We start from the raw sequence: 16,307 nt of genomic DNA, 5'->3' as shown, positions 1-16,307 counted from the left end.
AAAGCGCTTCAGTTATACCTACACTTTTTCAGATTCTTTTCCCATTTAGGTTATGACAGTATAATGATTCTCCTGTGCTACACAATAGGTCCTAGTTGACTATTTTATTTATTAGTTCCGTTCAGTCACTCAGTCATGTCTGACTCTTTGCGACTCCATGGACTACAAGCATATCAGGCTTCTCTGTCCATCACCAACTCCCAGAGCTTACTCACACTCATGTCCATTGAGTCAGCGATGCCATCCAACCATCTCATCCTCTGTCATCTCCTTCTCTTCCTGCCTTCAATCTTTCCCAGCATCAGGGTCTTTTCCAATGAGTCAGTTCTTTGCACCAGGTGGCCAAAGTATTGGAGTTTCAGCTTCAGCATCAGTCCTTCCAATGAATATTCAGGACTGACTTCCTTTAGTGTGTATATATTAATCTCAACTTAATTTATCCCCCACCACCACCTTTCCCCTTTGATAACCATAAGTTTATTATCTAAGCCTGTGAATCTGTTTCTGTTTTGTAATTAAGCTCACATGTATGATTTTTTCATTCCACATGATTATTGTATGACATTTGTCTTTCTCTGAATTCACTTAGTATGATAATCTCTAGGTCCATCCATATTGCTGCAAATTGCATTATTTCACTCTTTTTTATGGCTGAGACAAGTTGCTTTCTAAAAGGGTTGTTGGTATGTTTAAGATATTTTTTAAAAATACCTCTTCTTTTGCTGATCCCTGATGCAGATCATCAGAACTGCCCAGACATCTTTAGGTCAGTGTATGAAATATGCTTTAAAGAGAGTGGAAATGGAGGGTAGTTCTATATGACTAATGCCAAAAAGCAAAGTGATGATCAGCCTAACCCCCAAAAGTCTGTCTGAAGGCACATGTGTTGTCAGGCTCCCTAATACCAAAGCTTAATAGAGACCCTACACAAATACAGGCAGTATTCGCCACTCTTCCCTCAAGCATTTTAAGTATGAAGGAAAAGAAGCGAGAGAGAAAACAGAAAATTAGGAACTGCATCAGACACAATGAAAACTTCAACCTCAAGACTCATGAAGGTCAGGGAGAGAAGCAGCAGCTAACAGTTATTAAGTACAAGGTGAGAATAAGTTCCCACTCCATGTTAGTACTTCAAACGTACTTTCACTTGACCAATTTTCTAATGTTAAGAGACTGAATAGCGTTATGTGGAAAGAGACATGACATGAGAGCCAGGAGCCAGGGGTTGGAGCTTTGGCTATAACTAAGTCCATTCTGAAGAAGATCAGGCCTGGGTGTTCTCTGGAAGGAATGATGCTAAAGCTGAAACTCCAGTACTTTGGCCACCTCATATGAAGAGTTGACTCACTGGAAAAGACTCTGATGCTGGGAGAGATTGGAAGCAAGAGGAGAAGGGGACGACAGAGGATGAGATGGCTGGATGGCATCACTGACGTGAGTCTGAGTGAACTCCAGGAGTTGATGATGGACAGGGAGGCCTGGCGTGCTGTGATTCATGGGGTCACAAAGAGTCGGACACGACTGAGCGACTGAAATGAACTGACTGAAGCTCTGTAGCCTTGGGACAAGTCAGATGATCCTCTGGAATATTAGTGTCTTTGTGAACTACTTGGCTGGGAAAATTAACTTCTCTAAATTTCTGTAGCATTTTAAAATTCTCTGGTTCTCTGTTCTGATTTATATGTATTAGGATAAAATCTGTAGATTTTTTCCCCTTATTTTTCTTACTGTTCTCTGCCCATATACCCCAGAGATATTGTCAAAGGAGGAGAATGGAGTACAGACCAAAACAAATAATTTAAATAGATTTTTTAAGCACGTAGCATAGATATTAGTCTGAAGGTTAAAACTCTTTCCACTTGCAAGACTCAGGCACTTGAAAAGAGATGATATCTACCTGAATTCTAAAAATCTGACTTGGCTTTGCTCATCAGGAGCAAAGAGTGATTCATTGTAGCTTTTTAACTCAATCTTAAACAGTCAGGATTGCTAAAAACACTGTAAAATGCCACCTGTATTTTTTTTTCAAGTTGATATTTCTTCCAGTCAACAACAGAAATCCTGATTTCTCAACAAAATGATCTGTGGTGTTAACAGAAGGGCCTACACCCTCCTTCTCTCTCGTGTAGAATATTGTCCTTAGAGGCTGACTTGCTGTAATTCAAGAAACTGGCAATACTGTGGAGGAAACGTCTATTGAGTCAGTGAGTGTATAATTTCTAAAACAGAAGAGTGTCCTGGGGGAAAAAAAGACCTTAGGAGCTCATACACTGAACAAACAGAAATAAAGAGTCTACCATTAGGAGCAGACCTGAATTAAGTCTCACAACTATGGAAGCCTTTGGACTTCTCTGTTGTCATAAGATTTGAAATAAGAACACCCTGGAGGGAATTCCCTGGCAGCTCAGTGGTTAGGATGCTACACTTCCACTGTAGGGACCTCGGGTTCAATCCCTGGTCAGGGAACTAAGATCTCGCATGCTGTGTGGCATGGCCAAAGTTAAAAACAAACAAACAAACAAACAAAAGAATATGCTGATTTGATAGATATTTATTGTATAAATAATAATGCCACTGTAATTTCTAAAAGTCTTATACAGATTCCATCAACACACCACTAATCTAAGTTCTTAAAAATGTAACATTACACAGAGACTTCAAGATAACCTAGGAGTCTTTGGCTCCTTTTAACAGAAAAAGGACTGCTGAGGGTCATTTGACCTCTCTCAGCCTCAGTTTTGTCTTCCGGAAAAGGTACCTAAAACTGCTTCCTTGTCTAACCTCCGGAATAGTTCTGAAGACCAAAAGCAATCATGTAAAACAATTTTACATACTATTTTTTGCACTTACCCAAATATGTTCAAGAATCCGTATAAATAACCTGTAACAGGCTTATGGATAACAATATGTACACATACCATATACTTTTGTTATGTGTATGCTCATATAAATTACACACAGTTCAATCTAAAAACAGTCACCAGTCTACAAAGAATCTCTCCCTTCATTAGCTGAGACAATTCACAGTAGACATACTCTCCTTACAAATACAAACAAGTACAAGGGGTTTTGCAATTAAAAGCAGACATACTGCTTTGCTATCTGAACTTTTGTCATTTTTGGAAGCAGAGCAAAGGGTGACCGGAAGGTGGGAAGTTGAAGGAGGGCTGATGAATAGTGAAGACCAGCAGAAACATAGAAAATCTGAACAAGGCCAGCAGAAGGAAAAAGATGAAGGCGGAAACTAAGATTCCAAAAAGTTGCTTTGAGTACAATTGCACCATCCTGTACCAACTGGCTTTCTCTTAGTTGATGTCCTCTGATCAGTTCCTCTTCCAGCATAAACTGCAGAAAGCGAATCCCTCTGCTTTATTGGAGTCTTCTGATATAAATTACAGGTCTGCATCATGATATGTGGAGCAAGGACGAACACTGACTTGTGCACCTGGGCAAGTTCAAGGCAGTATGGTCTACTTCTGGAAAGGCCTAGATTCTCTTTGATTCCAGTGGGGGAAAAAAACCAGCCCCAGCAACACCCAGAATGGACAGTAGAAGGCAGATGGGCACTGGCTTCGGGAAAATGTACGGACAGACCAGTTCTTTCCTGTTGTTGTCTGAGTCTCCTCTACAGCCCCCTCTGTTAACTGACAGGATGGGGCTGTCCTGTAGGAAGAGCATGTGGCCTTGGCTTGGCAGAGTACGAATCACTGACTGAGAATCAGCAACTGGCAGCTGAGACCCTGGAGTCTCCGGACTTCGATGAGGAAGCACAGTTACAGTTCTCCCAACTCGCCTTCCATCGCCCGCACCATGACATATAGCTCGGCCAGACCCACCACAGAGGCCACGATCAAGGCAGCCAGTACTCGCTGGGAAGGGAGAGAATCAGGCTTATGGGATGCAGACCAGCTTCCAGCTCTGGAGCCTCTAGTACCTAACAAGGATGGAGAGGACCTCAACCCAGCCCATAAGTTGGGGGGAAGGGAAGAAAACCGGATCCTGATTCTCCTGAGGTTATTATCTACCTCCATGACTGCTGGACAGATCAAATGCCCCCTTTGTTTATCACATAAATACATAACCTGTTCAAAGCATTTTCATGTACCTCCTCCCTATCCCACCAACACTCCCAACTAGGGCACCCTGCCCTGCCCAGAACCTACTCACCGAGGTCATTTCTGTGAAGATATACTGGCTTCCAAGGTAAGCGCAGACGAAGGCAGCCGCCACCGTGACAATGAAGTTGAAGATGGTGATGACCAGAGCCTTCACTGACCTCACTTTGGGGAGGAGCCCGGGCAAGAAACTTTTAGGTCAGCATCCTCCATGAGGCCCTTTTATCTCACAGCTGCCTCCCCCATCAGCCAGGCTTCCCTCAAACAGCAAGCCTGAACAGCTCAGGCTTAAATCCTGAGCAATGGAGTGGGAAGGAGGACCACGGCTGACCCATCCCAGTGAGAGGCTTTCGCAGCCTGATTTCCTAGTACCTCACCTTGCTTTCCCAGGTCACTGAGAGTTCCGCCATGCCTTGGATCCTTGGAAAAAGAAAAAACAAAGGGTTTCAGAATGGAAGCAGCCCAGAGAGTATTCATTTGTCAGTCTGGGCTCAGCCCTCTTTATTAGCCAACACACTAGTTCTGTTTTCTCCCTGGATTTTGTCTAGGACCAGTTGGATTCTCCTCTGGATCAAGCATTTCAGAGAAGAGACATATATTTCCAGTACCCGTGTATCCCTCTCCTCCTCTGGGCCAGGTGCATGCCAGAGAAAAGTAGGGTGCTCTGCCAAAAGAATGGCTCCAGGCTCATCTCCACCTCTACAACCTTTAAAAATCAGTCACCATCTGAGCCGACAGTCTCAGTAAATAGGATGGGAACTGTATTTGGCTTGTACGCAGCACAAAGCTTCTACAGTCCCTTAATATTAATAGTATACAAACCAGGTTTCCACATTTTTTCTTTCATCTGTGTGTCTTCCTAGTGCAGGGCCCTGCTTTCAGGGACTACAGGGTCCATATATTGAAGAGTGGGCTCTTACCTGACAGGTGACATTGCGGGTGATCCGCTTATATTCCTCATTGGCCAGCTGTATCTTAATCTTTTCCAGACGAGCAACTAGCTCTGGGTTCTGAGGCATAAAAAACAAACAAGAAGAATGATATTTCCAGCTTGCTAGAAAACACATCATAATCACTGGTTTCAGGGGGCAAAGTGCTGCTAAGAAGACCCAGGCATCAGTCCTGCCTCCAGTGCTTTGGAAACTTTTTTTTTTTGGTTATCAGTTTTTCAAGCTGTCAAACTGGGAGGACAATATCTGGTTTCCTCCACCCCAGTTCTCAAGGATTCAAAGAACAATTTTTGAGGCCAAAGATTCATAAATTTGGAAATAAAAGGAATAAACCCAACTGAGTCAACAACCATTCTCACAAATATATCCCTTACGTACCCGAGGCGGCTTCACAACCTCTGGGAGATAGATTTCACTGCCTTCTAGGAGCTCATGAAGGTATAGTTTGGAACCTGAGGAAAAATGCATAGAGGTGAGGTTGAAGGATCAGAGAAGGATCTAGCCCGTCAATTCTTTTTTTTTTGGCAGTGCCATGAGGTATGTAGGAAGTTAGTTCCCCAACTAGGGTTCAAACCCGCACCCTCTGCATTGAAAGCACGGCATCTTAACCACTGGACTGCCAAAGAAGTCCCCAGCCCGCCAATTCTTTCTACCAAAATAAAACATGGCTACTCTTATCTCAGTTCATCTGCAAGATCATTTTCCACTGGAAAGAAACTAAGATATTCCCATATACATAAGTATATCCTAGTGCTACACAGTGACTTTAATTGTTGGCTCGATTACCCAACCAATGTCACAGCTAGTAACAAGTAGGTCATTTATATTTGCCTTTGCTGCTGAGTCGCTTCAGTCGTGTCTGACTCTGTGTGACCCCATAGACAGCAGCCCATTAGGCTCCCCCGTCCCTGGGATTCTCCAGGCAAGAACACTGGAGTGGGTGCCAGTGACGATGGAGTGCCATTTCCTTCTCCAATGCATGAAGGTGAAAAGTGAAAGCGAAGTCGCTCAGTCGTGCCCGACTCTTAGCGACCCGATGGACTGCAGCCTACCAGGCTCCTCTGTCCACGGGATTTTCCAGGCAAGAGTACTGGAGTAGGGTGCCATTGCCTTCTCCATATTTGCCTTTAAGTTAGGTCATTTCTGTGGCCACAAAAGAACTTGCCCTAAATAGGTTTAAGGCCTAGTGATGGTGAATACTTAAGAGGACACTGTGCTAGATGAACTCTAAGGTCCTTTTTAGTTCTAATAATTGAGTAATCTACCTCTCACATTTCTGGGCAGGCTGTTAATTCTGGCAAAAGACCTTACATGCCAGTTTGTCTTACTGGACCCCTTTACATATAAGCGAACAGAGGCTCAAGGAAGAGAAATGACTCCTCTACAAAGAGTCAGTAGCAGAGTTAGGACTATAATTCAGATGTCACTCCCAGTCCAGATATTTCAACAGAACTTCCCATCATTCTATATCCAAAAACAAAAAACAACCCGACTCTATCAGATGTGACCACTCTTGCTTTTAAGATGGAAAGAAATCTAGATTCACACACAGGGCGAGCTCACTATGTTCCTTTTTTAAAATGTGGCTTAAAAGAAAGAAACTGAACCTGTGCTGTGCTATTGAGTTGGAATTTGGACTTCCTCAAGGGTCACGTGGGCCTAGATGTAAAGATGACACTCAACAGAAACTGCACAAGTAAATTTTGTCATCCACGAAAAATTCCCATGGAAATTATGAAGAGAGCGGGTTGGTTCCCCAGGATTTATGAGGTTACTCTTGGGTTGCCCAGATTATCATTCCATGGGTGAAAGAGTGATGGATTCGAAACCCAGTCCCCCTAAAACTGAATTTCCTTACTGACCTTACGATTAATCTATCTAAAACTTTATTCCCTTCCCTGTCCCCTCTAACTTCTATCTTGTGTTAACAGAATACTAATGAACCAGTCTGATGACTAAAACTGCTATTGTTGATAACATCTTTAATGTAGTGTTATAAATATCATCATTAATGTGAAAACTCTGGTTGCTTCTCCAGGGCAAAGTGAGCTAACGGACACCGGAGCCAAGGACCACTTGACCTGAGAATCGTAAATCAGAGACATTCTGACTCCTGAAACCACAATTAGGAAATGTCACACGACAATTATTCCTAGCCTTTGTTGTTCTCCTTTAAACGAAAGTTCCTTAACTCAAATTCCAAGCGAGAGTGGATTTGAGCCTTGTTTCCCGTTCCCTTGCTTGGCACCCTGCATTAAATACTGTACTTTCCTTCACCCCAACCCTGCCTCAGTATATTGGCTTTGCTGGAAGTCATTAAAGAAGCCGCGAGTTTGGTTCAGCAACAGATACACCTCCTCAGGAAAAAACACTTCAGGAAGGGCCTAAACTCTGGGAAAAAATGAGGCGACTCTGAACCGGAGACTGGGGCTCACCCCTTTCTCTCAAGTACTGATGCAGATCCCGGATCAGGCGGAAAGAAACCAGGCGAGCCGGGCGATTGCCGCCCTTGTGCTTCTTCCCTAGAGCGGCCTCAAGCTCTGCTCGCAGCTTCCCGGGCAGTTGCTCTGGCTCCAGCTCCCCACCAGGACCCAGAGCGCGTACAAATCGCTCGCCAGCTAACAAGCAAGACGCCATTACTAGCCGACTTTACGGTCACGTGACCCAGAACCGAGACTTCCGTCCGCCTGCGCCGGAAGAAGCGCGAAGCTCGCGGGGTGGGGCAGAGAGCCAAGGGGGCGGGGCAACGGCGCGGGGCAGTGTGGGGCGGGGGCGGAACGCCGCCCGGCCGCGGGTCGGGCGGTGTGTCAGCAGCCCAGCGGGCGCTCGGGCTAGACATGGCGGGCTGTGTGGCCCGGCGGGCGCTGACCGTGGGCAGTCGATGGTGGTCCCGGTCGCTGACTGGGACCCGGGGGCCGAGGCCGTTCTGTGCGGCGGGTGGAGCTGGGGCCTTCCCTCCCGTGGCGACCACGACGACGCTGAGGCACCTCTCGTCCCGGTGAGGGACGGAGCGCGGGGGTCGGGCCCGGAGCCTAAGGAGCGTGTCCCGGGCCAGAGGGCCCAGCGGCAGAGGGTGATAGGAGTTCGACCCGGGAGAGTTCCGGCCGAGAGCCGACCTGCGCTGCCTGGGACGCGAGCCAGGAGCGAGGAAGGGAGTGCGGCCCAGAGTCCTGGATTGTGCCGGACTGGCTCCGAGGGGGAACTAGTAACCCTCTCGGAGCAAAGCCTACTTCCTCGAATGCGGGCATCCGAGCGCCGGTGTTAGTGGGAAGTCCTTCAATTAAGTGCTAGGGCTTTTAATTTGAACCCCCAGCCCGTGACTGAGGGTCAAGGCCTCCCTCAGAAAGATGCTGGAAGTGGGAAACAGGACCCGAGTCTGCGCCCTGCGTGGGTCCCAGGCTTCAGTGTGACCTTGGGGGCACATACTCTCTTTATGTGACTTGAGGAAGGGGGTTTGAGGCCACGGGGATGGTATGAACAATGTGCCTAGGGATGGGTCCAGAGAGATCAAATTGGGGCAGGTGAACCAAGTGGAAGGAGACATGGAGTTCACCTCTCCACAATAGTAAGAAAAAGGTGCTTTGAAGGGCCCCCAGAAAAAGCAGTCTGGTGCAGAAGTCACTGTGAGAGCTGACCTTTTAGGGGCTGAGGTGAGACACGGACGTGGGGGAGAGATGATAGCTATTTGCAATTCAAGACTCCTCTGAAAACTGATGTAAACCTGAACAAAAACTAGATTGAGAGAATAACATTGGTGCAATGCCAGGATGAGGACTGCAGTTTAGAGATGGAGTTGGACATGGCATGATGACACAAAAGTTTTCTTTTGAGCACCCCTTATACCCTAGGCTCTGAGAGGGAGCACAGGCTAATCAGACACAAACATTGCTCCCAGGGAACTTACAGTCTCTAATGGAGATAAGACAGTGACACAAATAACTGAAATGCAAGATGGGAAAGGCAGTCACTGCTGTGGGAGGTCAGGAGGATGGGTCAGGGAAGAAATGGAGGCAAGGGATATGATGAAGCAGGGTCTGAGGGCGTGATAGAGGAATGCTAAGAGTCAAGAGAGAAGAAAGTGATTTGGGAGCTGTCAGATATCATGGAAACCAAGGAGGCATCTGCGGCTGGTCCTCAGAGGAGGAGCAGCAGAATCTCTGTGGAGGGGTGGCTTGGCAGGACCCTTCCCTGCTTCAGCTGGCCCCACTGCCGCAACCCTTCTCTGCTGTCATGGCCCCGGCCCCCCCAGTATCCTAGTAGCTTTTTCTGATGGATTAGTACCCTTCACTTCTTAGCTTTTCAGTTCCTTGTTCCTTTTCTGTCCTAATTAGAAACCGACCAGAGGGCAAAGTTTTGGAGACAGTTGGTGTGTTCGAGGTGCCAAAACAGAATGGAAAATATGAGACTGGACAGGTGAGTGCTGGGCGGCATCATCTTTTGTTTTCAGGGTGTGCTCTGCTTCTGAAAGGGTGAAATTTGGCCACAGGCCTGAACATTATGATTTTCTGCCTTGGTGTTTGGTGCCAGACCAGAATCAAAAGTTTTGTTGTTGTTGTTGTTAAGATGGTTTTTTGTTCCTGTTTTCCTGAATTTGAATGCACTTCATGTGTCATCGGTTTTTGTTTCCAAGTTGGTGTGGACAGAGATGGTTTGAACTATATTGAGGAGAAAGTCCTATTGCTAAAGAGTCATCTAACATAGTGGTTGGTGAGAAGCCAGTGGAGGGCCTGCTTTTTGATGCTTTGTTCTAGTTGAATTGAGTGCAGTGAATTAAGCTCTGGGTGTGAGGCTCTTTTTCTGAGTCAGTTTTATGCCAGATCTACTGAGATAGATTTAGGCCTCTTGTAGATAAGGAGGACTTTTTGTTTATTCAGCTTTTTTCCCCTGTATGCCTACAATAGACTGGGCTTTATGCATTGGTATTAAATCAGAAAGCAGTTCCTTCATGGAGTTGACAGTCTAAGAAAAGAATTACAGTATGCACATGGTTCACAGCTGTACACCGTGCTAAGTGGAAGGGAGGGAAGGGAAGGCTTCCTTGAGGCCTCGGCTATGGCCTGATGGCTCAGTAGAAGTCAGCCAAGTAAAGGGACAGTAAACGTGCTCCACAGTTGGTCTGGGTGGATCTCAGAGTCCAGGGGAAAGAATAGCAAGACCTTGTGCTGGAATTGCCACCACCTGTGCCACTTAGTGGTCTGGGCGCCACCTGGATGTACCTGCTTGACTGCAGACTCACTGAAGCCTCTCTTCTCCCAGCTTTTCCTTCACAGTGTTTTTGGCTACCGAGGTGTCGTCCTGTTTCCCTGGCAGGCCAGACTTTATGACCGGGATGTGGCTTCTGCAGCCCCAGAAAAGTGAGTTTCCCTCTCATTGTGCCTCGCAGTATCCTCTGGAGGAGGCCTGACCCATGGTAGACATACGTAATTGGAGTCCCAGCGGTCAAGACAGCATCCTTCTGGACCTTAGGAACAGTCCCAAAACACTCCCTTGACACTGATGCCCATGGAGACAAAAGTGCTGAGTTCTGAGTCTTAAGCCAAAGGGTCCCTTCGGACCTCCCCAGGATGCTCACCCCAGGCATTCTTAGTTTGCATGTAAGTACCCTAGAGGGCATTTGGGGAACTAGGCTTCTTGATTTCTTGATTGTTCAGTTAGAATCTTTCTCCTCATCTCTTACCATCACTAGAGTACTTTAAAAAAAGAAAAGGCCCAGCTCCATTAAGTGATCACAGAGAGCCCCTGGGATGTGAGAAGAGTGGGGTGCTCTGGGCTCCAGGGACTGAAGCAGCAGTATGATTTTCTCAGCTTGGCCCCTTTTTTAAAGAGGCATCCAGAAAGTAAGATAAACGATGACTCTTCACCACACTCTATTGCTTGCTCCTGACTGGGGAGCGTCGGGCCAGGGCGTGCTGAACATCTGCCCAGCTGCTGCTAAGCCCCTTCGGGTCAGGCACTGGTCTGTTTAGGTGAGGGGGTGGTAGGGAGCTGGGGCAGGCCCCGCTTCCATTTCTCAGGTTGATCTTCGGCTTTTCCTCCGGCCCCATAGAGCAGAGAACCCTGCCGGCCACGGCTCGAAGGAGGTGAAAGGCAAAACTCACACTTACTACCAGGTGCTGATTGATGCCCGAGACTGTCCACATATAGTAAGTAAGCAAGGTGGCTGTGCCTGGGGTTCTTTTCCATGGGGAAGGCCTGATGGGACTAAGACCCTGATGGGGACTAAGAGAAGGAGAGGGATCCAAGAGTTCCATACCGCACTGGGCCCCAAGTCCCCAGGACTGGATAGTGACCAAGCAAACCTATGACTTGCTTCTTGCCTTAGTCTCAGAGATCTCAGACAGAAGCTGTGACTTTCTTGGCTAATCACGACGACAGCCGGGCCCTCTATGCCATCCCAGGTGAGTTATGACCGTCTGAGTGGTGCCCATCGGTGAGGGGTCTGGTGTGTCTCAGGAAGAGAATTCCAGTGCCTTTCTGCTGTCCTTGAATCTGCTTTGGAGGGTGTGTAGATGCTGAGAGCCTTGGTGCGAGGGTTGTCCCACCCTGGGACAAGGCCCAGAAATTGAGTTTCTTTTCAGCCCCACTCTTCCCCGTTCCTCCATGAGTTTTCTGTCTCTCTCTCTCTGTCAGGCCTGGATTATGTCAGCCATGAAGACATCCTCCCCTACACCTCCACTGATCAGGTTCCTATCCAGCATGAGCTCTTTGAAAGATTTCTTCTGTATGACCAGACAAAAGGTACCCTCTCTCATAAAGGGAAGCTGGAATGGGAGGGCCCTTTCTTCAAAGACAGTGTCACAGAAGCAGTTTCAAAGCTGTTTCTACAACTTGATTTAACCTCCCTTTAGACCTGTCAGGTAGATGGCTCAGGGATGATGAGAGCAACTCAAGGTTGCTAGGTAGTGGCAGAGTGAGATCTGAGAGCCAGGGCTCCTAACTCCCAGGCCACTTCTCTTCCCCTGACGTCATATTCCTCCTTGGGGCTTATTCTTGGTAGGCAGCCCTGTGCCTTCTTCCAGGCTGTGCTGCTTTTGCTCATGTGTCTTATATACCTTGACCATCACTGGGAAGGGTTTTATAAGAGGAGCAGTTGGCTGCTGGCCTGGTCTAACCAGTCATTTCTTGCCCCAGCACCCCCTTTTGTGGCTCGGGAGACACTACGGGCCTGGCAGGAGAAGAATCACCCCTGGCTGGAGCTCTCTGATGTCCACCGGGAAACAACGGAGAATATCCGTGTCACCGTCATCCCCTTCTACATGGGCATGAGGGTAGGTGCCGAGCCTTGATACCTTCCCTCAGGGCCGGGCCCCCAGGTTCTGTGTGGTGTCCCCACATTTAAACCATGTGCCTGAGGTTCTGGTTTCCAGTGTTGCATGTATTGGTTGGGGTCGAGCACCCTCTTGGCAAGAGCTGACACCAAGACCTAGAGCAAAGAAACTCTCAGATCCCAGGAAGGAGGCCTCCAGGTTGACTCTCTCTTCTCTTCTGGCTCAAAGGGAGCCATGATTATGAAGAACATACACATACTTATTTAAATCACCATAGGTTCCTCTTCCCACATTTTATAAATTTATTGAGCTGTTTCTTGCTTGGCTGTAACCTGGGTCTTAGGGAGACAAAACTGAAAGACTGTACCTGCCTTTCAGGAGCTCACGATAGTGGGGGAGGCCAGCCTACAGCTTTCCAAGTGTTGTTATCCTCCTGGGATGTGGGAAGGCAGAGGAGGAAGACAGCAGCCTGGGCAGCAGTGGTGGGTGAAGGGGCAGTGGCTGATGGGGAGAGTGGTGAGAGGGAAGGGCCCTCTCCTCTGTTTTCTGTTCTCATCCAGCTCTGTGATCTTGATAGGATGAGGAGGAAGGAGGCCAGGGAAGGGCCCAGGGAGCCTGCCTCCCTCTGGGCATGTTGGCCATAGTTAGCACGTCATCAAGATACTTGTGGCTTTGTTCTGTCTTTGCATCCGTCCTGGAATACATCTGCTCCACTGGAGAGATGTTGATTGGAATTTCTACCCTTGGGGACTGAAATTCTTTGTGTTTGTTTTTCCCCAGGAAGCCCAGAATTCCCACGTCTACTGGGTGAGTGTCTAATCTCGGGACGGAGGGGAGCTCAGGAGGCGTGCCTGTGGGGGCAGGTTGGGAGGTGGGGGCTTTACCTCCGGGGTGGGAGATGAGACCCGTGCAGTGCAGGTACTGGCCTTGGTTGCCCTTTGCTCTCAGAATCCCCGGGGGGCGAGCCCAGGCTCTGTTCCTTCTCAGACGTGAAGTCTCTCCCTTGCTCCCACAGTGGCGCTATTGCATCCGCTTGGAGAACCTCGACAGTGACGTGGTTCAGCTCCGGGAGCGACACTGGAGGATATTCAGTCTATCCGGCACCTTGGAGACAGTGCGAGGCCGAGGGGTGGTGGGCAGGGTGAGCATCTTTGGGCTGATGATCTTGGTTTCTGGTCTCACCCAGCAGGCCTGGGAGCTTAAGGCATGGTCGCCTCCTCTGTGGTTAGGGACGGGCTCAGTGTATGAAAGCACAGGACTGTTGAGAGTGAGAAAGCTCACTGTGAGGGAGGCGTCTTATAACCCATTTCACAGATGGTGACACTGAGACTGTTATGTAACTAGCCCATGGTTCTTAAAACTCATAGCAGCAGGTCCTGGATTTGGAGCCAAGTAAGTGACATTGGTGGCCACCCTGTTTAAAAATCTGAATTGGGAAGCCTTTGGGTGTGGCACACAGCCCCCACCACTCCCAGTTGTCCTTCCTCTGCCTCTTCACACACGTACATCCTCTGGTGGCCCTTGAAGAGATCTGATTTTGCAATTCCTGTGCTACCCCACCCACTCAAAGGCAAGAGAAGGCCACATTCAGTAAGCAGTTATACACGTTAGCAGGGACTTGGGGAGGCAGCGTGGGATAGAAAGAACAGGGCTTTGGAGCTCATCTCTTTTCAGATGCCCACTGTGTTGTTTACTTGCTGCATAACTTTGGCCAGGTTATTTAACCAGAATCTCAGTTTTTTAGGATAACATCTATTACCTTATGATTACCAGGACTTAAGTTAGCAGATGTTTGCTGATCATAAGGCACTTAGTGAATGGACTCTGAAAGGGATATTTGCAGAGATCTTGGCCTCTTTGTCTGGAAACCTCAGATGTTTAGTCTGAGATTATCTTCCCCAGGGCCAGAGTAAAAGGCCCAGGTTAATGGTGGTGCTGTGAGAGGAGGTGCTGGCTGGCCGTTATGGTGGGAGGCATGAGAGGGCATCTGGTCCTGACTCGGTGATGGTCAGCCTGTGGCCCTGGGGTGCAGGGAGCTTGTCTAGTCTGACCTATTTTGCCTGAACCCTCATAGGAACCAGTGTTATCCAAGGAGCAGCCCGCCTTCCAGTACAGCAGCCACGTCTCCCTGCAGGCCTCCAGTGGGCACATGTGGTGAGTAAGTGGGTGTGGGGGCAGCTTAGGTCCAAAAGTAAGAGCTCATAGCATGCAGTTCGCTCTGGACCCAGTGAAGTCCTGAGGTGGAGCTGTATCTGCCGTTCACTGTTGTGTGAGTCTTGCCTGATTCATGACTTTCCCAGTTCTCTGTGATTTTGTGGAATGAGTGTGTGTGTGTGTGTGTGTGGAATGAGAGTGTGTGTGTGTGCGTGCGTGCGTGCTCAGTTGCTCAGTCATGTCTAATTGCAGTTCCATGGACTATACCCTGACAGGCTCTTCTGTCCATAGAATTTTCCAGGCAAGAATACTGGAGATTTCTTTCTCCAGGGGATATTCCCCAGTCAAGGATCAAACTGTGTCTCTTGCATCTCCTGCATTGGCAGGTGGATTCTTTACCACTGTGCCATCTGGGAAGGCCCCTGTGGGATGAGGACTTAGGTCAAAGTGGTCTGGTGACTTTTTGCTACGGAGCTGCCGATGAGTTGGTTTTTTCCCTTGGTGTTTCACTCTGTATCCTGAAAGCATAGTTGGGTGGCTTATGCAGGGTGCCTCGAAGGGCTGAATTCAGGACAACTTCATTTCTTCTTTTCATGGAGGGCCAGGATGGCTTGGGCCCCTGGACCAGTGTTATCCTGGCATGAGCCAGGCAGAAGAGCCCGGGCCTGCTTTATTCTGCCTCAGTTGTGGTGCTGAGGGCACAGGGCTCTCCAGACCTCTAAACCAGTTTCTCTCTGACTCCCAGGGGCACTTTCCGCTTCGAGAGGCCTGATGGTTCCCACTTTGACGTCCGGATCCCTCCCTTCTCCCTGGAAAGCAATAAAGACGAGAAGACACCGCCCTCAGGCCTTCACTGGTAGGCCAGCAGAGCCCCTGAGCACCCAGGCTCCGCCCCGAACAACAGCTCACATCCCATGAGAGTTGCTGCAGAACTCTGTTATGGCCACAGTGGGTCTTTTAATCGTTTGTGCCATTTGATTGCGGGGTTCTTACTTTGGCGGGTGGATTATAACTCTTTTCCAGAAGACCCATGTGGGCCTCCTCCAAGGCTGGCCTTCCCCGTAAGCCCTGCCTACGCTGTGTTCCAGTAAACCTTTCCATCAGGAGCTCTTGTGTTCAGCTGCCATAGGTGTGGGGGTCCCCTAGCCTGTCACACAGTTGTTCAGAATGTGAGTTTGGGGCAATAAACCAGTGTACGCTTGGCCACCCTTCCCATCTCTGCCCCCCGGGGTCTTAGGCTCCTTTTCTGACCTGGCGGGGCCCCTTGGTTACTGTCCTTAACTGCCCTTCCAGGAAGCTGCCCCTTCGGAGCTAGGGTCTCCATCGTGGGGCAGGGGTTTGCCTGATGTCTCCCAGGTCACTCAGCCAGTGAGGCGGGGGATGGACTGGACTCTGTTTTCTTTATCCTCTGCCAAGTGCAGAGCTGGAGGGCAGCAGCAAGGTCAAAGGAGTGAGGCAAGCCTGTTGGGTTTCCTGGAGCAGTGGGCCTGCCAGCCACGGGCACCAGTCTGTCAGGCCTCCAGTTCAGAAATGCAGAAACTCTGCCAGGGAGCGTTAGGTATGGACAGTGACTAAGCCAAGCTACTTTCTGAGCTTCTTGAAGATCTGCAAGAGCCAGAGATAAAAATGTGCTGCATTTTTGCCCTGATTCTTAGGATTCTTGCTTGCTCCCTGACTACCGTAGTGATTGTTAAAGAGGTCATTTTCTTGAGTTAATATTAAATTTCAGTTCCAGCCCTTTATAGTGTTGTCCTTAATCCTCCACCTTAGCTCAGCTGGCAAAGAATCTGCCTGCAATGCAGGAGACCCTGGTACAATTC

The 16,307-nt window shown here is 48.5% G+C and overlaps 2 protein-coding genes across 3 annotated transcripts; one reads left to right on the top strand and one right to left on the bottom strand.

Annotated features, from left to right (window-relative positions):
- On the bottom strand, nucleotides 2,532–7,740 carry TMEM199 (transmembrane protein 199). 2 transcript variants are annotated; one of them, XM_013971951.2, is made up of 6 exons: nucleotides 7,501–7,740; nucleotides 5,444–5,517; nucleotides 5,036–5,125; nucleotides 4,493–4,535; nucleotides 4,168–4,280; nucleotides 2,532–3,934 (listed from the first exon to the last, which is right to left on the bottom strand). In XM_013971951.2, exons 1-6 carry the CDS (start codon nucleotides 7,700–7,702, stop codon nucleotides 3,851–3,853), a joined length of 606 nt encoding a protein of 201 aa, XP_013827405.2. In that variant the 5' UTR covers nucleotides 7,703–7,740; the 3' UTR covers nucleotides 2,532–3,850. The 2 variants fall into 2 exon arrangements, with proteins under 2 accessions (XP_013827405.2, XP_005693308.2); XM_005693251.3 differs by having other exon boundaries at nucleotides 2,532–3,869.
- Nucleotides 7,820–16,229, top strand: POLDIP2 (DNA polymerase delta interacting protein 2). Its single transcript, XM_005693352.3, has 11 exons — nucleotides 7,820–8,063; nucleotides 9,397–9,478; nucleotides 10,322–10,419; nucleotides 11,112–11,208; nucleotides 11,388–11,463; nucleotides 11,696–11,803; nucleotides 12,197–12,333; nucleotides 13,114–13,140; nucleotides 13,349–13,474; nucleotides 14,408–14,487; nucleotides 15,233–16,229. The coding sequence occupies exons 1-11, from the start codon at nucleotides 7,903–7,905 to the stop codon at nucleotides 15,345–15,347; spliced, it is 1,107 nt and encodes a 368-aa protein (XP_005693409.2). The 5' UTR covers nucleotides 7,820–7,902; the 3' UTR covers nucleotides 15,348–16,229.

Source organism: Capra hircus, chromosome 19, assembly GCF_001704415.2.
Source record: "Capra hircus breed San Clemente chromosome 19, ASM170441v1, whole genome shotgun sequence".
Classification (NCBI taxonomy): Eukaryota; Metazoa; Chordata; class Mammalia; order Artiodactyla; family Bovidae; genus Capra; species Capra hircus.
This window is presented reverse-complemented; position numbering and strand designations above follow the sequence as displayed.

Coding starts and splice junctions, on each gene's coding strand:
- POLDIP2 (XM_005693352.3), top strand. CDS start 7,903: ATGGCGGGCTGTGTGGCCCGGCGGGCGCTGACCGTGGGCAGTCGATGG. Junction 8,064..9,396: donor CTGAGGCACCTCTCGTCCCG/GTGAGGGACGGA, acceptor TGTCCTAATTAG/AAACCGACCAGAGGGCAAAG. Junction 13,141..13,348: donor AGAATTCCCACGTCTACTGG/GTGAGTGTCTAA, acceptor TTGCTCCCACAG/TGGCGCTATTGCATCCGCTT.
- TMEM199 (XM_005693251.3), bottom strand. CDS start 7,702: ATGGCGTCTTGCTTGTTAGCTGGCGAGCGATTTGTACGCGCTCTGGGT. Junction 5,518..7,500: donor TCAGTACTTGAGAGAAAGGG/GTGAGCCCCAGT, acceptor ATTTTTCCTCAG/GTTCCAAACTATACCTTCAT. Junction 4,281..4,492: donor CAGTGACCTGGGAAAGCAAG/GTGAGGTACTAG, acceptor TCCTCCCCAAAG/TGAGGTCAGTGAAGGCTCTG.